This window comes from Rattus norvegicus, chromosome 8 (assembly GCF_036323735.1).
Source record: "Rattus norvegicus strain BN/NHsdMcwi chromosome 8, GRCr8, whole genome shotgun sequence".
NCBI classification, from domain to species: domain Eukaryota; kingdom Metazoa; phylum Chordata; class Mammalia; order Rodentia; family Muridae; genus Rattus; species Rattus norvegicus.
In genome coordinates, this window is record NC_086026.1 from 80,252,686 (window position 1) to 80,276,347 (window position 23,662).

General features: G+C 38.6%; 1 protein-coding gene across 1 annotated transcript in view; it reads left to right on the forward strand.

Moving 5' to 3' along the window:
- Positions 1-23,662, forward strand: part of Adam10 (ADAM metallopeptidase domain 10) — a 131,867-nt gene that overhangs the window by 25,824 nt on the left and 82,381 nt on the right. Inside the window, exon 2 of the mRNA NM_019254.1 lies at positions 3,754-3,904. Within this exon, the coding sequence (NP_062127.1) occupies positions 3,754-3,904 (151 nt within the window). The remainder of the gene's footprint in view (positions 1-3,753; positions 3,905-23,662) is intronic.

A 23,662-nucleotide genomic window follows, 5' to 3' on the forward strand; every position in this document is an offset into this window, starting at 1 on the left:
GGAAGTTTTCTTCTATAATTTTGTTGAATATATTTACTGTCCCTTTCAGTTGGAAATCTTTGCTCTCTTCTATATCTATTATCCTTAGAGTTGATCTTCTCATTGTGTCATGGACTTCCTGGATGGTTTGGGTTAGGAGCTTTTTGTATTTTGCATTTTCTTTGACGGTTGTGTCAGTAATTTCTGTGGTATCTTCTGCCCCTGAGATTCTCTCTTCTATCTTTTGTATTCTGTTGGTAATGCTTGCATCTATGACTCCTGGACTCTTTTCTAGGTTTTCTATCTCCAGGGTTGTCTCCCTTTGTGGTTTCTTTAGTGATTATATTTTTAGATCCTGGATGGTTTTGTTCAATTCCTTCCCCTGTTTGGTTGTGTTTTCTGTTTATTCTTCCAACCTGCTTACCTGTGTTGTCCTGTATTTCTGTACTTTTTTTTAAAAACTATTAATAATTTGTCTGCTTGCGTGTCTATGTATCATGTGTGTGTCTGGTGCCCTTGGAGGCCAGAATAGTGTAGTGAATCCCTTGGAGCTGGAGTTTCAGATTTATCTGCCATGTGGGTACTGAGAACTTAAGTCCTTAAGTAATTCTTAATGGCTGAGCCATCTCTCCAGTTCCCCGTTACTACTTTTTCTGCCTGAATTTTAATATTTTTAGTAGTATAAGTCTGGTAATAATAAGTTAGAAGTTTTGATATCTAAACAAGTCTTAGTTTTGACCTCCAAGGCCCTTCATTTAACTGATTATAGGATCTTGGGCTGGAAGTTTGAAAGAACTTTAAACATAGGTGCCTACCTTGTGATTTATACAGAGTTGTGCCTTCGTTCTTACCTGTCTATATATGTGTGGCTTTTTGTTGTTGTTGTTCTTCTCTGCTCCAGTTCATTTTAACATTTTGACCTCTAGTTTTTCAATCATTAGTCTATGATTTGACTTTATCTGGTTTTTTTTTTACATATATTCTTTTGGACTTAGTTTTGACCTAGTTTATATGTAAACACACACACACACACACACACACACACACACACACACACACACACACACACACACACACACACACTTCTTTGCTTTTAGTTTTATGAGCCAGAGTTTCTCAGTGTAGCCTTGGAATTCACTCTGAAGAACAGGCTGTCCTGGAGACTGCCTCTGCCTCTCAAGTGCTAGGGTTAAAGGCAGTCATCCCCCAACTGGGCTTATGGGTAGCTTATTTTTAGTAACTGCTTTTACAACCTCATCTGCAAACTTCATCATCTCTAGTACTCTATTACTAAGGACAAATTTTTGTTCTAGTTATGGGAGAATATATATATATATACACATATATACATATATACATATATATATACACACACACATACATACACATATAGGCATGGTAATTGTTGGATAAAGAAATTTCTATTTTTATATTTGGAGGGATTTCATTTTATTTTTAAATATATTTAGACTTTTCTGACAGTTAAGCTACTTGGAATCAGTTAAATCTAATTTGTTATTTAAATTTGGAAGGCCATGTTTATTTAAGCTTTGTTAATAGATATAGAACAGCTGTTTGTCTATGGCTACTTGTCCCCCATTACTAAGGTGTTACTTATCTGAGGGTTATACCCAGTGCTTTATACACTTTTAGGACTTTCTTTCTTGATGATATGAATATGAATACTTAGCAGTCCTGTGTTAGATGTGTTCTGGCTGGGCTTAGTAGTACACACCTTTGACCCCAGCACTCAAGAGGCAGATACAGGTAGATCTCTGTTAGTTCAGAGTTAACCTAGGCTACATAGTTGCAGGGCAACCAAGGCTACATAGAGAGACCCTGTTTCAAAACAAAAAATGAAAAAAAAAATCCAAGAAGAATTATTCTCCTCTTCTCCTGTGTTTCTAATTTTTGTGGTGGGAAAATTTATTCTAATTATCAAACACTTCAAGTATTACAACTCTCTTCCTCCTGGCAACGTGTCCCACAGATCTTAAATGTTTGGCTTCCCTGAACTCAGTTGTTTTTAGGTTGCTTCTTGGAAATTGTAGGCATGTGGAAAAGATCTCACCTCGTTTGTTGCTTTGTCAGGTTTCTAATTGTTAGAGTGGTTGGTTGAATTCTATTTGTCTTTATTTCATCCTAGCCAGAACTGGATATTGACTTAACAATTTGCATCTTTTTCTTTTTTCTGGAATCATTTTACTGTAAGTTATGGATATCATGCCAATTAACTCTTAAAATACTTCAAAAAACTGTCTTTGAAAATTCAAGACCTTCTGTTTTGTAACCATAGTACTAAAGAAAAGTAGCAAGAATTCCTTAATCTCCTCAAAGACTGATTCTGGTTTGTTTCAAATTATTTTCATATGTTCGTTTTCATCTTGGGTTGATTTTTCCCCCTTTTATTTTGTTTCTTTTGTGGTTTTGCTCTAATATGATTATGCAAGTTTATATTTAAGTGCACATGTAACATTTCTCAGGAGAGATTTTTATTCTGGGTTATGAAAGGAATTTAAGTGCATTTGAAAGGATATTACACAACCCATATTCTTTGGCTATTTAAGAATTAAGTTAGACAATAATAGAAATAGGTTCTGAGATGTACTCAGTGGTAGAGTGCTTGCCTAGCATTTATGAGGCTCATGACAATAACTTAAATAATCAAAATATAGTTGAAAATATTCAGAATTTAGAAATTAAATATCATTAGCGTTTAAAATGGCGTATGGATCAAGGAGTAAATTAGAAATAATGAGGGAGAGTGAAAATAGAAATGGAATATAACAGAATTTGTGAGTTATCTCTGAAGTAGTACTGAGAGAACATTCATTTATAGTACTGAATGCCTATGAAGTTCACCCAGAACTAGCTTTTTTTCTTTTTTTGATATCGGTTTGTTGTTGTTTGAGTCAGGGTCTCACTATGCAATGCAACTCTGGCTGTTCTGGTACTTGTTTTGTAGACCAGCTTAGTTTCTACCTTGCAGAAAGATCCACGGATCTCTTTCTTCTGAGTGGTAGTATTAAAGGTGTGCACAACTATGCCCACCCAGCCTTTTAGTCTATTTATAAAATGAGATTGTAGTTAATATGTTTCTACAAAACAGTAAGGTGATTGCACTGATTAATTTTGACCAAACTTGAAGGGGGAAATGATAACTTATTTTCTTTTAATTTATCTAGAAAATTGAAGACAGACTATTATTTCACTCATCTTTTACTCTGATAATATTGATAGTTACTGAGTGGACCAGGTGACAAAATTGGCTTCTATGGTGATAATTTCTATCAGCAAAAATGTGATTAATGAAAATTTGTTCAACCTGGTAAAGCATATCTAAGACAGCCTACAGCAAATGCGAAAGCTTTTGTTTATGGTTAATGTCATCCTTCTGATAAGTTATTTGTTTGTTTGTTTGTTTGTTTGTTTGTTTGAGACAGGATTTCTCTTCAGAGCCCTTGCTATCCTTGAACTCACTATGTAGATCAGGCTGACTCAGTGAGGTCCTTTTGCCTTTGCCTCCCAAGTATTGGGATTAAATGTATTTACCACCACATCCAGCTAATGTCACTCTTATAATAACTTTAAAAGTGTGTGAAAATTATGTTCCTAGGAGATTCATCATAGTAGTCAGGATTAATGAGGCATTTGGTATATATTCATTCATAGGTATTGAAAATAATGGATGAGTTAGGACTAATAAGTTAGAACTAGAAAGAGCCTTCAAGTTGGTATTAATTCAGACTGTTACCTGTGTGCTTGTTTTTATAGGTCAGTATGGAAATCCTTTAAATAAATATATTAGACATTATGAAGGATTATCTTACAATGTGGATTCATTACACCAAAAACACCAGCGTGCCAAACGAGCAGTCTCACACGAGGACCAGTTTTTACTTCTAGATTTCCATGCTCATGGAAGGTGAGTAAATTCATTGCTCTCAGTATCTGAAGTCTTTTGATGCAGTCTGCTAATGGAAGCAACTTTTTTCCCTAGTGGAAAGTTTCCTGATTGAAGATTCATCTTCAAAGAATATACCAAATTCTTTCATACTGGACTTTGGTATATACATTAAAAAATGCCATCTTTAAAAATGGATTGCCCTTTTATGTATTGAAGTCACATGTAAATGTTTTTGAATTGTGAATGTAAGGTCTAAGCTTGGATGTTGGTAGAGGATGTCACAGAAGGATAGGAGGTTGCAGAAAACATGAGGAGCCATAGGCAGGTAAGAAGTGCTTGACTCACTAGCGCACAGGGGATTAGGTAGGCAGGGACATGCTGGCAAGTACCCAGGCACAGATTGGCACATGGGACACAGATATGCATGCATATACACATGTACCTGACATACAGTCCATACAGAGGTAGGGACAGTGGCAGACACACACAGGTTGTTAAAAGAGAAGGCATTCACTTTTGATCTTAAGGCCATATATCACATAAAAGTGGCACTCTGATAGGAATAGTTATATAACAGATGTCATCATTCTTTTTTTTTTTTTTTTTAATCTAGTGATAGCCATTTCATGCCAACTCATAGTCCCTCAGATGTTGGGTGTCAATTATGTTTCAGCTAACTCATACCAGATAGCCATATCAGCAACATGCTTTCTAAGTATAAGTAGCCCTTCGGGCTCTGTGTATAGTGAGTCAGATTTGATAATAGAATGGTATGTCTTTTAAAAGTGATCTTGTGCGTGGCTTTCCACTTTTTGTATATTTTGTGTTTAATGTATCTTTTCTGGTACCAACAGACAAAATGTCTAACTGTTTTCTATTGAATAGGTCACTTAATCTTTTATTAACTTAATTTTATTAGTTCTGTAATAACAACCAGTAGCAGATTATCTGCTGTCCTGTTCAATTCAGAAACAGAATTGTGAAGGGATACAGGAAGAGCTAAGAGAGAAAGAGAAAATTAATTATTAAATAACTGTTCTACTCTTAGTGTTTTACTTGCATTTTCTTGAAAAAAATATTATTATCGTTAGGTATCTGTGGGTGTATACATGACATGGTGGTATACATGCAGTGGTAAGAAGGCAACTTTGTGGTGTTTCTCTCCTTCCACCTTTATGTGGGGTCCAGGCTTCAGGTTGTCAGGCTTCCACAGAAATTGCCTTTATCTGCTGAGTCATTCAAAAGCCTTTATGTGCATTTTATTATTTGTCTTCTTAGCACTGTTTAGTTTGCTTTCCCCTCCCTGTAATAAAAACTCTGACCAAAAGCAACTGAAGGGAGGAAAGGTTTATTTTAGCTTACGGCTCCAGGTCCAGTCTATTGCTGAGGGCCAGGAGGCTTGGTTGCTAGGCCACATATCCTTGCCTCCAGCCAAGAAGCTCTGCTTTATAGCAAGAAGTACAGCTGGACTCATGATGGATGCTGCTTGCTAGGTGGCTTGCAGGCTGGCTTACACTCAGCTACCTTTCTTAGACAGTTCAGAAGCACCTGTGGTATCTCCCACAGTGGGGTGGGTTCTGTTATGTTGTTAATAATCCACCCAGTTCCCACAGATATACCCACAGGCCAATCTCAGTTAGCCATTTCATAATTGAGGCTCTCCTCTGAGGTGTTGTTCTTAGTTGTGTCAAGTTGACAGTTAAAATAACCAATACACACTTAGATAAAGGTAACTGTCTATAAGCTGAGGAAACAGGCTCAGGGAAGTTAAATAACTTACACAGAATTTTAACCAGACCTAGATGACTAAAACCTGCAGTCTCCCCCAACCCCCTTTTGTGTTCTTGGTCAGTCACTCCATATTGCTTGCTATAATTACATTTTGAACTACTGTACTGGTATAACCTGAAGACCTACTTCGTAGTAGATTCCTAACCTTCCAAACTGTTATCAGTAGTATTTTTTTTTTTTTTTGCAGTCCTGGATATAGGTCCCAGAGCCTTGCAGTTGTTGACAAACACTACCACTGAGCACCTAAATGTTTTTTTTTTATGTCATTTAACATATGTTTTGAAACCTTCAATTCACAGGTTTTAGCCAAATTTTTAAGTTTGCCTTTGAGTTTTTTCTGTAAATTAGTCATAGCCTATTAGTCTAGGCTAGCTTCAAGTATTTTGTTTTGTTTTTTTCATCCAGAATGGTCTTCTGAGTATCTAGGGTGCACATACAGTATGTTCTTTGTAGCATTTATCTCACATTCTGATTTTTTAAGTGCAGTTTCATTGACATTTGATTTGTGCTCTCCTTTTATCCATGCATTAATGTCTTGCCTACTTTTCTTTTAAAGATTATTTTATACATATGGGTGTTTGGCCTACCTTTTATGTTTGTGCACTGTATATGTGCCTGGTACCTATGGAGGCCAAAATTGGGCGTCGAATTCCCCGGACTGGAGTTACAGATGTGGGTAATGGGACTGTGGGTGCTGGGAACTGGTCAGCTTCTCTTCAAGAGCAGTCATTGCTGTTAAGCACTGAGCCCTCTTTAGCCCTGCTTCTTTTCTGTATATGTGCTATTTTCTTCCTCACAGGCGAGCACTGTGTTCTTTAGAATTGCTCAGTATATTTCATATCTCTTCTAGGTGTTTTTGGAAAGATGTTAATAGATTAATCAAAAGATTAATTTAAAGATTTTTTAATATTAAAAATTTAGGGCTAGTAGTTTACCCCACTAAATAAAATTTTATGACTCTTAGTTTTAGGTATTATTAAAAATCATCCATTCTTTATTAGTACCGTAAAATAATAATAATATCATTAGCTTTTCTAACTTTAGTAACCTCTCCAAATAAACTTACTACTGTGTTCCCGAATACATGTACTAGTGTATTCCTCACTAGCAGAGGATGAGATTTTAGTAGTTGACTTTGTTTTGGATGCCACATTGTTGTATAGGTAGATTTTATTATGTAAATTACATATTTTATATTTGACAAACCAAATCTCTGTTCTTTTATGTGTGTGAGTCAGAATGAGTAACTATGCAGGTATGCAGTCATCCACAAATAGTTTGATTATTGGTTAAAAATGACCTCTTTTAATCCCTGGATGATAGGAACATACACACAGAGCTGATAGGCATGGTAGGGTGTGCAGAAGTCATTGTGATGTCAAACTTGCTGTGGTGTTTTAGAGATGCAGTACTGTGGAAGCTTACTGTGATGGTTTGATAGTGTAACTTCTCCCTTTCTTTGAAGTAGGAAATGCAAGTAACGAAGTTATAGATTTCTTACAGATGTATTTCCTCTGATTTGTAAGAAATGCTAAAACCAGGTGTGATGGTACATGACTATATCTATTCCCTATACTTGAGAGAGTCAAGGAGGAGGATCTCATGTTCTAGAACAATGTATTCTACATAGCAAGATCCTGTCTAAAAGAACAAATTGAAATGCTTGCTAAGTATATCATAATATCTCTAATAGGATAAGCATCTATGTACAGATTACCAATTTGGGAATAAAGAGTAACTTGCATTTAACTTTTATAAATGATCTTTTACATATTTGTATTTGATAGTGAGTACACTATAATGAAGACTTTGGGTTACCCTTAACTGTAGCCACATCTCTAAACATTGATTGTTATATGCCTTGTGGCTAGGTTACTTACCTATTTTTTTCAGCCTTTTAAAGATACCAATAAGTTTATTTATCTTAATTGCAAACCAGGGCCCAGTTTCTTGGGTAAATTTACTTAATCAATTATGGAACATGTTGAATACAGCATAGTTAGCTCACGTACATAACAATTATGCTTGCACAGTGTTTTCTATTGCACAGGGCTTCCATTGCTGTAAAGACACATCATGATCAAGGCAACTTTTATAAAGAACAACATTTAATTGGGGCTGGCTTTCAGTTTTAGAGGTCCAGTCCATTATCATCATGATGGGGAGCATGACAGCATCCATGCAGATATGGTACTGGAAGAGGAGAGTTCTACATCTTGATCCTACAGTCAGGAGGAGTCTATCTTCTGTAGGCAACAAGGAGGAGGCTCTTGGTGGAGCTTGAGCATTATATATGAGACCTCAAAGTTCTACCTCCAGAAAAGTGACATACTTCCTCTAACAAGGCCACATTTCCTCCAATAAGGTCATACCTCATAACAGTATTACTTCCCATGGGCCAAGCATGTTCAAAAGTTTATTTATCTTATTTGAAAACCTGCATTATGATTAGACAATTATGATTTGACTTTTTAGAAGTATTCCAGTTATTAAAGTCCTTTTTATAACTAAGCATATGAACAAACTTTCAACTTTGCTTAATATTAAGGTTTTTTTTGGTTTTTTGTTTTTGTTTTTGTTTTTGTTTTTGTTTTTTAGGTCAGACATAGGCAGGTGGTGCACTCTTTTAATCTCAGCACTCAGAAGGCAGCGGTAGGTAGGTCTCTGAGTTTGAGGCCAGTATGGTCTATATAGTGAGTTTCAGCACAGCCAGGGCTGTGTAGAAAGTCCCTGTTCCCAAAAACCAAACCAAAATAAAATACTATATGTGTGTGAGTGTGTTTGAGTGCAGTTTTTTTCAAGCCTAACGTTTTTTTTTTTCCCTTTCTCCCTTGAGGCAGGGGAGAAATATATATGTTAGGCTGGTCTTGGTTGAACTTGGCTTCATAGCCAAAGATGACCATCAGCTTCTGATCTCCTGCCTCCATCTTCCCATTGTTGGGATTACAGGGTGTACTACCACACCTGGTTTATGCCGTGTGGGGGCTTGATGTGAGGTCTTTGTGCATGCTAGGCAAACACTCTACCAACTGAGGTATATACCCAGCCCATGTCTCACTCTACAGCTCAGGATAGCCTAGAACTGATGATATAGACTGTGCTGGCCTTGAGCTTGTAGCAGTTCTCCTCCAGAGTACAGGAATTACAGGCTCGAGCTACCGGGCCTAAGTGCAAAATTAAGAATTCTACAAAAAGGTATTGCTCTTGAAATAGAGTTGAAAGTTTGTTAAAAGTGTTACTTGAGCCAGTACTATAGTTGTTGGAGAAGGTGTTTTAAAAGAATTTATCAATTAGGCACTAAGGTAAAATACATCACAGACAATTTGCTTAGAATAATAAATTTTCTGGATTTCTGAAATGGCTTCATTTAAATAAATGAGATTGCTTAGTTAGTGCTGTATTTATTTCAATTATGGCTTTTTCTTCTTTTGATTATTTTATTTTTTGGTCCACCTATATATGTCTTCCCTTGTGAACTTGAGGTAGAACCTGAATCTTCCTTAGGTTTTTACATGTGGTCATAATAAGGGAAAGGAAGGGACAGAGGGAGAGAGGAAGAAGGAAGGAAGGAATATGAAAATGTCTAGAATATGCAGAAAGGACAGATGTATCTTATTCTAAGACATAGATTTTTTGGTAATAATTTCAGATAATTTTTGCTTCTCCAACTTTGTCTTCATGAAATAGTATATAATGTACCAGAAACTGTTTTTCTCTGTTCCTTTTAAATACTAGCCAGTGACATATTTTATCCTACTATAACTGTCATACAGTCCTGTCTTAACTATCATGTTTGTGGTTTGACTACCATGCATTTTAGGTGTCTATAATACCAATGTACAATAATCTCCTGAGGAATTTAATTGACGCGGTTTGTAAAGTGCAAGTTTAATCTCATTTATGTCTTGGTTCTGCAGTTCTGTATTCTGTGATGTAATATCTCTATAGATTAGTTTGGATGTGTTTTGGGCTTTGTGTGAAAAACCCATCCCTTCAAAAGCATTTATTTATGTACTCTTTGTGTGTGTGTGTGTGTGTGTGTGTGTGTGTGTGTGTGTGTGTGTGTGCGTGTGTGTGTGTGTGTCTGTGTGCCTGTGTACGCTTCTGCATATGCATATGAAGGTAGGAGGACAACTCTTATTGAGTTGGTTCTTTCCTTTCACCTTTACATGGGTTTTGAATATCAAATTCAGGTCTTAGTAAGATTTGTGTTGTATGAGCCCTTAGTTGTTGAGTCATTTCTTCAGCTTTATATATAGAAGAAACAAGGCTGGCCTTGCACTAATAGCAGTCCTTCTTCCTCTGCTCCTATGTGCTGTTTTATTTAAGTTTCACTGTGTAACTCAGACTAGCCTGGATTTCACTAGCATAAGCTGGTCTGTTACTCACCTTGTAGTTCAGGTTGCCCTTGAACAAGTGTAATCTTCTTACCTTGCTCTTATGAGGGCTATACTTCGTGTGTGTGTGTGTGTGTGTGTGTGTGTGTGTGTGTGTGTGTGTGTGTGTGTGTGTATACGTATACGTACATTTGTATGTCCATGTTTGTGAATATGAATGTGGAGGTGAGAAGACAATCTTGGATGTTGGTTCTCAGGTATAGCCTATCTTTTTCTTTTTTTGAGGCATGTTATTCACTGGTCTGCAACTTGCCAAGTGGGCTAGGCTTGTTGACCAAGGAGCCCAAGGGATTTTCCTGTCTCTGTTTCCCATTGCTGCGCCTAGCCTTTTCTTTTTTTCTTTTTTTTTTTTTATTAACTTGAGTATTTCTTATATACATTTCAAGTGTTATTCCCTTTCCCGGTTTCCGGGCAAACATCCCCCTCCCCCTCCCCTTCCTTATGGGTGTCCCCCTCCCAACCCTCCCCCCATTGCCGCCCTCCCCCCATAGTCTAGTTCACTGGGGGTTCAGTCTTAGCAGGACCCAGAGCTTCCCCTTCCACTGGTGCTCTTACTAGGATATTCATTGCTACCTATGAGGTCAGAGTCCAGGGTCAGTCCATGTATAGTCTTTAGGTAGTGGCTTAGTCCCTGGAAGCTCTGGTTGCTTGACATTGTTGTACTTTTGGGGTCTCGAGCCCCTTCAAGCTCTTCCAGTTCTTTCTCTGATTCCTTCAACGGGGGACCTATTCTCAGTTCAGTGGTTTGCTGCTGGCATTCGCCTCTGTATTTGCTGTATTCTGGCTGTGTCTCTCAGGAGCGATCTACATCCGGCTCCTGACGGTCTGCACTTCTTTGCTTCATCCATCTTGTCCAATTGGGTGGCTGTATATGTATGGGCCACCTGTGGGGCAGGCTCTGAATGGGTGTTCCTTCAGTCTCTGTTTTAATCTTTGCCTCTCCCTTCCCAGCCAAGGGTATTCTTTTTCCTCATTTAAAGAAGGAGTGAAGCATTCACATTTTGATCATCCGTCTTGAGTTTCCTTTGTTCTAGGGATCTAGGGTAATTCAAGCATTTGGGCTAATAGCCACTTATCAATGAGTGCATACCATGTATGTCTTTCTGTGAGTGGGTTAGCTCACTCAGGATGATATTTTCCAGTTCCAACCATTTGCCTACGAATTTCATAAACTCGTTGTTTTTGATAGCTGAGTAATATTCCATTGTGTAGATGTACCACATTTTCTGTATCCATTCCTCTGTTGAAGGGCATCTGGGTTCTTTCCATTTTCTGGCTACTATAAATAAGGCTGCAATGAACATAGTGGAGCACGTGTCTCTTTTATATGTTGAGGCATCTTTTGGGTATATGCCCAAGAGAGGTATAGCTGGATCCTCAGGCAGTTCAATGTCCAATTTTCTGAGGAACCTCCAGACTGATTTCCAGAATGGTTTTACCAGTCTGCAATCCCACCAACAATGGAGGAGTGTTCCTCTTTCTCCACATCCTCACCAGCATCTGCTGTCACCTGAGTTTTTGATCTTAGCCATTCTCACTGGTGTGAGGTGAAATCTCAGGGTTGTTTTGATTTGCATTTCCCTTATGACTAAAGATGTTGAACATTTCTTTAGGTGTTTCTCAGCCATTCGGCATTCCTCAGCTGTGAATTCTTTGTTTAGCTCTGAACCCCATTTTTTAATAGGGTTATTTGTTTCCCTGCGGTCTAACTTCTTGAGTTCTTTGTATATTTTGGATATAAGGCCTCTATCTGTTGTAGGATTGGTAAAGATCTTTTCCCAATCTGTTGGTTGCCGTTTTGTCCTAACCACAGTGTCCTTTGCCTTACAGAAGCTTTGCAGTTTTATGAGATCCCATTTGTCGATTCTTGATCTTAGAGCATAAGCCATTGGTGTTTTGTTCAGGAAATTTTTTCCAGTGCCCATGTGTTCCAGATGCTTCCCTAGTTTTTCTTCTATTAGTTTGAGTGTGTCTGGTTTGATGTGGAGGTCCTTGATCCACTTGGACTTAAGCTTTGTACAGGGTGATAAGCATGGATAGATCTGCATTCTTCTACATGTTGCCCTCCAGTTGAACCAGCACCATTTGCTGAAAATGCTATCTTTTTTCCATTGGATGGTTTTGGCTCCTTTGTCAAAAATCAAGTGACCATAGGTGTGTGGGTTCATTTCTGGGTCTTCAATTCTATTCCATTGGTCTATCTGTCTGTCTCTGTACCAATACCATGCAGTTTTTATCACTATTGCTCTGTAATACTGCTTGAGTTCAGGGAAAGTGATTCCCCCTGAAGTCCTTCTATTGTTGAGGATAGCTTTAGCTATCCTGGGTTTTTTGTTATTCCAGATGAATTTGCAAATTGTTCTGTCTAACTCTTTGAAGAATTGGATTGGTATTTTGATGGGGATTGCATTGAATCTGTAGATTGCTTTTGGTAAAATGGCCATTTTTACTATATTAATCCTGCCAATCCATGAGCATGGGAGATCTTTCCATCTTCTGAGGTCTTCTTCAATTTCTTTCCTCAGTGTCTTGAAGTTCTTATTGTACAGATCTTTTACTTGCTTGGTTAAAGTCACACCGAGGTACTTTATATTATTTGGGTCTATTATGAAGGGTGTCGTTTCCCTAATTTCTTTCTCGGCTTGTTTCTCTTTTGTATAGAGGAAGGCAACTGATTTATTTGAGTTAATTTTATACCCAGCCACTTTGCTGAAGTTGTTTATCAGCTTTAGTAGTTCTCTGGTGGAACTTTTGGGATCACTTAAATATACTATCATGTCATCTGCAAATAGTGATATTTTGACCTCTTCTTTTCCGATCTGTATCCCCTTGATCTCCTTTTGTTGTCTGATTGCTCTGGCTAGAACTTCAAGAACTATATTGAATAAGTAGGGAGAGAGTGGGCAGCCTTGTCTAGTCCCTGATTTTAGTGGGATTGCTTCAAGTTTCTCTCCATTTAGTTTAATGTTAGCAACTGGTTTGCTGTATATGGCTTTTACTATGTTTAGGTATGGGCCTTGAATTCCTATTCTTTCCAGGACTTTTATCATGAAGGGGTGTTGAATTTTGTCAAATGCTTTCTCAGCAACTAATGAAATAATCATGTGGTTCTGTTCTTTCAGTTTGTTTATATAATGGATCACGTTGATGGTTTTCCGTATATTAAACCATCCCTGCATGCCTGGGATGAAGCCTACTTGATCATGGTGGATGATTGTTTTGATGTGCTCTTGAATTCAGTTTGCCAGAATTTTATTGAGTATTTTTGCATCGATATTCATAAGGGAAATTGGTCTGAAGTTCTCTTTCTTTGTTGTGTCTTTGTGTGGTTTAGGTATAAGAGTAATTGTGGCTTCGTAGAAGGAATTCGGTAGTGCTCCATCTGTTTCAATTTTGTGGAATAGTTTGGATAATATTGGTATGAGGTCTTCTATGAAGGTTTGATAGAATTCTGCACTAAACCTGTCTGGACCTGGGCTCTTTTTGGTTGGGAGACCTTTAATGACTGCTTCTATTTCCTTAGGAGTTATGGGGTTGTTTAACTGGTTTATCTGTTCCTTATTTAACTTCGATACCTGGTATCTGTCTAGGAAATTGTCCATTTCCTGAAGATTTTCAAGTTTTGTTGAATATAGCTTTTTATAGTAAGATCTGATGATTTTTTGAATTTCCTCTGAATCTGTAGTTATGTCTCCCTTTTCATTTCTGATTTTGTTAATTTGGACGCACTCTCTGTGTCCTCTCGTTAGTCTGGCTAAGGGTTTATCTATCTTGTTGATTTTCTCAAAGAACCAACTTTTGGTTCTGTTGATTCTTTCTATGTTCCTTTTTGTTTCTACTTGGTTGATTTCAGCTCTGAGTTTGATTATTTCCTGCCTTCTACTCCTCCCTGGGTGTATTTGCTTCTTTTTGTTCTAGAGCTTTTAGGTGTGCTGTCAAGCTGCTGACATATGCTCTTTCCTGTTTCTTTCTGCAGGCACTCAGCGCTATGAGTTTTCCTCTTAGCACAGCTTTCATTGTGTCCCATAAGTTTGGGTATGTTGTATCTTCATTTTCATTAAATTCTAAAAAGTTTTTAATTTCTTTCTTTATTTCTTCCTTGACCAGGTTATCATTGAGTAGAGCATTGTTCAATTTCCACGTATATGTGGGCATTCTTCCCTTATTGTTATTGAAGACCAGTTTTAGGCCGTGGTGGTCCGATAGCACGCATGGGATTATTTCTATCTTTCTGTACCTGTTGAGGCCCGTTTTTTGACCAATTATATGGTCAATTTCGGAGAAAGTACCATGAGGAGCTGAGAAGAAGGTATATCCTTTTGCTTTAGGATAGAATGTTCTATAAATATCCGTTAAGTCCATTTGGCTCATGACTTCTCTTAGTCTGTCGACATCACTGCCCCATGATCTGTCCATTGATGAGAGTGGTGTGTTGAAATCTCCCACTATTATTGTGTGAGGTGCAATGTGTGCTTTGAGCTTTAGTAAGGTTTCTTTTACGTATGTAGGTGCCCTTGTATTTGGGGCATAGATATTTAGGATTGAGAGTTCATCTTGGTGGATTTTTCCTTTGATGAATATGAAGTGTCCTTCCTTATCTTTTTTGATGACTTTTAGTTGGAAATTGATTTTATTTGATATTAGAATGGCTACTCCAGCTTGCTTCTTCTGACCATTTGCTTGGAAAGTTGTTTTCCAGCCTTTCACTCTGAGGTAGTGTCTGTTTTTGTCTCTGAGGTGTGTTTCCTGTAGGCAGCAGAATGCAGGGTCCTCGTTGTGTATCCAGTTTGTTAATCTATGTCTTTTTATTGGGGAGTTGAGGCCATTGATATTGAGAGATATTAAGGAATAGTGATTGTTGCTTCCCGTTATATTCATATTTGGATGTGAGGTTATGTTTGTGTGCTTTCATTCTCTTTGTTTTGTTGCCAAGATGATTAGTTTCTTGCTTCTTCTAGGGTATAGCTTGCCTCCTTATGTTGGGCTTTACCATTTATTATCCTTTGTAGTGCTGGATTTGTGGAAAGATATTGTGTAAATTTGGTTTTGTCATGGAATATCTTGGTTTCTCCATCAATGTTAATTGAGAGTTTTGCTGGATACAGTAACCTGGGCTGGAATTTGTGTTCTCTTAGGGTCTGTATGACATCTGTCCAGGATCTTCTGGCCTGCATAGTTTCTGGCGAGAAGTCTGGTGTGATTCTGATAGGTCTCCCTTTATATGTTACTTGACCTTTTTCCCTTACTGCTTTTAATATTCTTTCTTTATTTTGTGCGTTTGGTGTTTTGACAATTATGTGACGGGAGGTGTTTCTTTTCTGGTCCAATCTATTTGGAGTTCTGTAGGCTTCTTGTATGTCTATGGGTATCTCTTTTTTTAGGTTAGGGAAGTTTTCTTCTATGATTTTGTTGAAGATATTTACTGGTCCTTTGAGCTGGGAGTCTTCACTCTCTTCTATACCTATTATCCTTAGGTTTGATCTTCTCATTGAGTCCTGGATTTCCTGTATGTTTTGGACCAGTAGCTTTTTCCGCTTTACATTATCTTTGACAGTTGAGTCAATGATTTCTATGGAATCTTCTGCTCCTGAGATTCTCTCTTCCATCTCTTGTATTCTGTTGGTGAAGCTTGTATCTACAGCTCCTTGTCTCTTCTTTTGGTTTTCTATATCCAGGGTTGTTTCCATGTGTTCTTTCTTGATTGCTTCTATTTCCATTTTTAATTCCTTCAACTGTTTGATTGTGTTTTCCTGGAATTCTTTCAGGGATTTTTGTGTCTCCTCTCTATGGGCTTCTACTTGTTTATTTATGTTTTCCTGGAATTCTTTCAGGGATTTTTGTGTCTCCTCTCTATGGGCTTCTACTTGTTTATTTATGTTTTCCTGGAATTCTTTCAGGGATTTTTGTGTCTCCTCTCTATGGGCTTCTACTTGTTTATTTATGTTTTCCTGGAATTCTTTCAGGGATTTTTGCGATTCTTTCAGGCATTTTTGCGATTCCTCTCTGTAGGCTTCTACTTGGTCTCTAAGGGAGTTCTTCACATCTTTCTTGAAGTCCTCCAGCATCATGATCAAAAATGATTTTGGAACTAGATCTTGCTTTTCTGGTGTGTTTGGATATTCCATGTTTGTTTTGATGGGAGAATTGGGCTCCGATGGTGCCATGTAGTCTTGGTTTCTGTTGCTTGGGTTCCTGCGCTTGCCTCTCGCCATCAGATTATCTCTAGTGTTACTTTGTTCTGCTATTTCTGACAGTGGCTAGACTGTCCTATAAGCCTGTGTGTCAGGAGTGCTGTTGACCTGTTTTCCTCTCTTTCAGCCAGTTATGGGGACAGAGTGTTCTGCTTTCGGGCGTGTAGTTTTTCCTCTCTACAGGTCTTCAGCTGTTCCTGTGGGCCTGTGTCTTGAGTTCACCAGGCAGCTTTCTTGCAGCAGAAAAGTTGGTCTTACCTGTGGTCCCAAGGCTCAAGTTCGCTCGTGGGGTGCTACCCACGGGCTCTCTGCAGCGGCAGCAACCAGGAAGACCTGTGCCGCCGTTTCCGGGAGCTTCAGTGCACTAGGGTTCCAGATGGTCTTTGGCTTTTTCCTCTGGCGTCCGAGATGTGTGTGCAGAGAGCAGTCTCTTCTGGTTTCCCAGGCTTGTCTGCCTCTCTGAAGGTTCAGCTCTCCCTCCCACGGGATTTGGGTGCAGAGAACTGTTTATCCGGTCTGTTTCCTTCTGGTTCTGGTGGTGTCTCAGGCACAGGGGTCCTGCCGCTCCTGGGCCCTCCCCCATGGGAGCCCAGAGGCCTTATACAGTTTCCTCTTGGGCCAGGGATGTGGGCAGGGGTGAGCAGTGTTGGTGGTCTCTTCCGCTCTGCAGCCTCAGGAGTGCCCACCTGACCAGGCGGTTGGGTCTCGCCTTTTCTTTTTAAATGGATCAAACTCAACAGATTGTTTATGCCTAATGGGCCAGACTATGAAGAACTATCTCTATTAATTCTGTGCTGATTGCAGGGATCCAATTACTTTTGATTTGGATAATTTCTTCTTACCAAATGAAGTAAAAACATATTTTGCATGGTTCTGGTAAAGGGTTCTATCTATGTACTTGACTCCCAGTTTTATAAAGAGCTTACTCTCACCTGTCAGTCTTAGTAACTCTTTTGATTTTCTTTATCTTGAAGGCTTTCATTGCTGATAGGATAAATATGGTAAATGTGGGATACCATTAGAGGGCTGTGCCAACATGTGCTACTAAGAAATTATGCCATGAAAGAGATCTAATGTCGGGGAGGAGGAAGAGCGAAAGGCTGTCTAGGAGTGGGAACATGAGAGAGACAGAGAGAATGAACAAGACACAGAATGAGGGAGAGAAAGCATAAAGGAGACAGAGGCAAAGAGGAAATGGGAGAGAGAGAGAGAGAGAGAGAGAGAGAGAGAGAGAGAGAGAGAGAGAGAGAGAGAGAGAGATATGTGGGGTGGCTGGAACCTTTTATGTACCGCACATGTTGCACCAGTGGGAATGCCTGATTGCTGGCATTGGTCATTTTGCCCAGACTGACATTGGATGGCATCCTAAGAGAGTATACAGCCTATTTTACTTCTTTGATCTGCTTCTTTTAGGTTCCCATTATTTACACATCCATTTCGAATTTCTCACTATTGGTTATGCTTTTTCATTCAGTTCTTTGATTTTGGTTTTAATAGAAGGTCTATATTTTGCCAATTGTGATTCCTTGTACATCCTAAGCAGGGAAATTATAACTTGGTATGGCGAGAAGGTCATTGGCTGGCTAAATAAAGATGACTGGTTTAGACTCAGACTCTGGTTTTATTTGTGCGATATTCATCTTACTCTTCTCTGACTTGTGAAATTATTAAACTTACATTTTCTGCTTAATTTGTGGTATTTTTTTGCCTTTGTTTCCAGTCTCTAGAGCCCTAGAACTTGTGGATGATGCTTGGGGTGCACGGAGCTGACTCTGTCTTGTACTTCTGTAAAACTGTTCTGCTTATTCTTTATGTATGTCAGTGTGATGCATGTTGAGCTTCTAAAAGGTGATTTGAAGAAAAACAACTTTTCTCTTTTAAAAAACTATGCTAGTGCACTAGTGAAGGCCTCAGTAAATATACTTGCTGCTAAGCCTGATGGCCTGAGACCATTATCTGGGACCCACATGATTCAAGGAGAGAACAGAATCTCAAAAGTGTCTTCAACCTTTACACATGTACACACTCACGCATGTACACACACAAGTAAATGGTATGAAATGTAATAAAAGTATACTAGTGAATGCAAACTTTATAACTCACTTATAATATTTGATGTTCACATTGACAACTTACCTTTTTATTTTATTCTTCAATTAGCATGTAAAACAATGTTTTTGTTAAAACCTTTACATGTGGACATCATGTGTATTGCCCATATTCACTCCTACTTTCTAGTAATAGAAAGAAAATATAGATTGAGCGACTATCTCAAGCATCTTTATAAGCGGACAGAGAAAATGAACATCTGGAGATGTCTCTTGAATGCTGTGTGGTTTAAATGAGAAATATTTCCCATAGGTTTATGTGTCCCGTACCTGGTCCCAGTTGGTTTGGGGAGGTTATGGCCTTCAGTTTTCTTTTCAGAGTTGTTCTGCTGGTCTAGGTCCTTTGCATTTCCATCATGTTAGAGCTGCCTTGTCAGTGTCTGTAGAAAAACTTGCTATTTTGAAGGAGACTGGCATATCTTCAGATAATTTGGAAAGTTAATAGCTTTTTGGAAGGAGTGTTAAGTCTTGATACTCAGAACTTCATGTTCTAAGCACACTGCGTGCTAAGCATACATTCTTCCACACTGTATACCCAGCCCAACAACACTATGGCGTCTTCATATCCTGAATCTGATACCTCCATTTATTTAAGTCTTCTCTAGTTTCTTTGAATTTTTTTTTCTAAATAGTTTTCAGTATAGAGATATGATACATCTTTTGTTGAATTGACTCCCAAGCACTTTAAAAATGCTTTTGTACAGAGAGCAAGATGTTCATCTTAGGGTTGTAGCATTTTTTTTTTCATCTTTATTAACTTGGGTATTTCTTATTTACATTTCGATTGTTATTCCCTTTCCCAGTTTCCTGGCCAACATCCCCCCAACCCCTCCCCCTCCCTTCTCTATGGGTGTTCCCCTCCCCATCCTCCCCCTATTACAGCCCTCCCCCCAACAATCACGTTTACTTGGGGGTTCAGTCTTGGCAGGACCAAGGGCTTCCCCTTCCACTGGTGATCTTACTAGGCTATTCATTGCTACCTATGAGATTGGAGCCCAGGGTCAGTCCATGCATAGTCTTTGGATAGTGGCTTAGTCCCTGGAGGGTTGTAGCATTTATGATGCTGACCTGGGAGTGAATTAAAAATGGGTGATGTTCCAAACTAGATAAGATGGATGAAGCAAAGAAGTGCAGGCTAACAGGAACCAGATGTAGATCTTTCCTGAGAGACACAGCTAGAATATGGCAAATACGTAGGCAAATGCCAGCAGCAAACCACTGAACTGAGAATGGGACCCCCATTGAAGGAATCAGAGAAAGGACTGAAAGAGCTTGAAGGGGCTCGAGACCCCATATGAACAACAGTGCCAACCAACCAGAACTTCCAGTGACTAAGCCACTACCCAAAGACTATACATGGACTGACCCTGGGCTCCAATCTCATAGGTAGCAATGAATAGCCTAGTAAGAGCACCAGTGGAAGGGGAAGCCCTTGGTCCTGCCAAGACTGAACCCCCAGTGAACGGGATTGTTGGGGGGAGGGCAGTAATGGGGGGAGGATGGGGAGGGGAACACCCATAGAGAAGGGGAGCGGGAGTTGGGGGATGTTTGCCTGGAAACCGGGAAAGGTAATAATTAATAATTGAAATGTAAATAAGAAATACCCAATTTAATAAAGATGGAGAAAAAAAAAGAATTGGTAAAGGGGTGGATGGGGGAAACACCCGTATGAGGGAGGTGGATGGGATGGGGGCCTTATGAACAGGAAACCGGGAAATGGAATAACATTTGAAATGTAAATAAAGAAATATATCTAATAAAAAAAATGGGTGATGTTGAGAAAGGCAAGAAGATTTTTGTTTAAAAGCGTGCCCCGTGCCACACTGTTAAAAGAGAGGCAAGCATGAGACTGGACCAAAGCTCCATGGTCTATTTGGGCAAAAGACAGGTCAAGCTCCTGGCTTCTCTTATACAGATGCCAGCAAGCACAAAGTCATCACCTGGGGAGAGGATACTCTGAGGGAGTATTTGGAGGATCCCAAAAAGTACATCCCTGGAACAAAAATTAGCTTCACTTAAAGGGTTGTGAAAGGGTAACCTAGTAACTTAGCTTAAAAAGGCTATTAACAAGTAATTCTGCTGCCTTATTTATTACAAAACAAATGTCTCTTGGGTTTTAAAGTAAACCATAATTTAATACATACACTAAAATTCAGATCATGAATGGCTGAGTGTTTTTGTTGTACAGTCCTGATTTAAGTAAAACTGACAAGGTAAAGTAGATATGATCTTTTTAAAAGTAACAATCCCTGTTGCTAACACTGCTTTCCCTTTCTCACGATAAAAGTGAACTTAATTAGTAATGTTCTACTTTCCACAAAGATGGGGGTGTCACCTCAAACCTATTGAATGGTTTTACAATAACATTTATAAGACTGGGCATATGAATATGTTTAAACACTAGGAAAATTCTATCACTATCTTAAAAACAGAAATTACCTGGGTTTCCGTTTGTATTCATTAGCCTGTTACAAGCAATGGTTAAATGTCAGGAGGGCAACTATCCTGGACAGTACAGATTTAATTAGAATTCCCTATGTCAAGGATGTTGTCTTTTACCACTGAATGGCACTTTCTGTGTTTTTTGTATAGTATCAAATAAAGAGTATTTAACATTTAAAAAAATATCCTTGTATCTGAGAATGGTGGCACACATCTTGAATTTCCCAGCACTTGGGAGGCAGAGGCAGGTAAACCTTTTGATTTCAAAGCTAGCCAGGGCTATATAGTAAGACCTCGTCTAATAAAACAAAACAAAACCCCCATATAAAAAACAGACAGACAGACAGATACACATACATACTAATTCAAATTGTTTCTTAAATTTCCTCTTTCATGTGTTTGCTTCTAGATATAAAAACTGGCTTGTGGGGTTTGTTTTAGTTTTGATATGTTAGCTCTGTGTTTTATGACTCTGTTAGTTTCACTATTATTAGTGTCCAGTAGATGATTTTATTTCATTTTCAAATAAAAGTATGCCTATTTCCTTGTTTATATACTGAGTTATTGTGCTAACTGGTACCTTCATTTAGTGTTGAAGAGAATTGGCAAGTGCAAAAATCTATTTATTTCTACTTTAGGGGAAGAATGATATATAGGCAATATTTTGTTAGGTCAAGGAATCTCTGACTCTTGTTTCCTATCAGTTTTTATCTTGAGTGCTGAAAATTTCAGTTACTTTTTCTGCAAGTAATAATGTGATTGTATGGTTTTCTCCCCTTTGAATAAAATGAGTTACATTGCTTTTTAAATGTAAACCTATCTTACTCCTGAATAAGCTAAGCTGATCATGAAATATTTTTATTAAGGTGCTTTTCTGGTTTCTCTGATTAAATACCTGATAAACAGTTTAAGGGAAGGAGGATTTCTCTGGGCTCATGGTTTGAGGGTATATCATGACAGGGAAGACACAGCAGCAGGAGTAGCTCATGACAAGTGATAGCAGGAGTACTAGGCTGCTTGCTTACACATCTACAGACTAGGAAGCCAGAACCAGACCTGGGCCTCAGTGATGAGGCCCCATAACCCAAAGATTCTCTACTCCCAAAACAGAAGCATCACCAGAAAAGGTGGTGGTAGGAGGCACCGTTCTCGTTCAGACCACATGATCTTTTTTTATATTGCCATTTCCTTCTTGTCCTTTTCTGTGTTATTTGTTTTCTAATAATGCTAATATGCTCTCTAATTCAGTGGTTCTCGACCCATGGATTGGGACACCTCGGGGGTCGCATATCAGATATCCTACATATCAGATATTTACATTACAATTTATAACAGCAAAATTATACTTGTGAAGTAGCAACAAAGTAACTTTGTGGTTGGGGGTCACCATAACATGAGGAACTATATTAAAGGATCACAGCATCCAGAATGTTGAGAGCCAATGTTCTAATTCTTGAACATGGTTATATTACATATGTAGTAAACTTCTCTTCTAGTTTCATCACCTTTGTTCTTCCCTTTCTCTTTCTTCCTGTTTGCTTTTTCTGTTTCCTCTTCTCTTTCTTCCCCCTTCCGTCTTCTCCTCACTATCACACTCTCTCCTTTTTTGATATGGTCTTACTGTGTAGCACAGGCTGGCCTACACCTTTATGTGTAGATCAGGCTGGCCTTGATATCACAGATCCTCCTGATGTGCCTCCCAAGTGCTGGGATTAAAGGCATGTGCCACCACATGCAAGTATTATCGCTTGTAGTTTGTCTGCCCTCCCAGCCTGGTTTGCTGCTGGGGATTGGACTCATGATAGACAAGTGCTCTGCCACCATTGAGCTATCCAGTCCTTGATGGGGCTTGTCCTCTTATTTATTTCATGATTTTTATAGTTTGAAGGCAGGGGCACAATTGTGATGGCATTTATCTGTATAGCCCAAGCCTGAAATGTGTTACATAGCTACCATGTCTTGTGCCTTGTGTTTTTTTTTCTTTATCCACTCCCCCGCTCCACCCTCAGCACTTCCTCTTTCTCTTCTTCTTATTCCTGTTCTTAGGTTATTTTGTGTGTGCAGGTGTTTTATTTGTATAGCATGTTCACGCTGTGCCCTCAGAGGCCAGAAGAGAGGATCCCTTGGACTGGAGTTACAGATGGTTGTGAGCTGCCTTGTGGGTGCTAGGGATTGAACCTAAGTGTCCTTGACAAGCAACCAGTGTTCTTAAACATTAAGCCATTGCTGCAGCCCCATTGTGTTGTATCTTAAGGTTGTCTTTGTTTTGTTTTGTCCCTTTCTGTGTCACCGGGCTAAAATAGAGGGCCTTGTGGTGCTAGGTAGTGCTTTATCACTGAACTATACTCATGGACATTAAGATGTTAATTTACATTTAGGTTTTTGAGTAAGGAATAAGTTCATATATTTCAAATCTAGATGGTGCAGAAGAGTAAAAGAGACAATCTCCTTCCGTTTCCTATCCCCAGCTAGTCATTTTGAAGTACAAGCTGATCCTTACTTTTAATTTCTTTTATATCCTTCAGGTCATTTGGCATACTTTTGGATACTGTCTTTCACACAAAAATGTTCTTTGTAGAAATATATATATATAATATATATATATATATATATATACATGTATGTTTATACATAATCTTTACTATTTTAAAGACTATAATATGGGCTGGAAAGTTGACTCGGAAGGTAAGAGCACTTTTTTCTTGCAGAGAACCCATGTTTGAGTCCCATTACCAACGTGGTGGCTTACAAACATCTGTAATTTCAATTCTAGAGGATCTAGTACCCTTTTTGTACTTCTGCAGGTATCAGGCAAACATGGTGCACAGACATACTTATAGGCTAAAA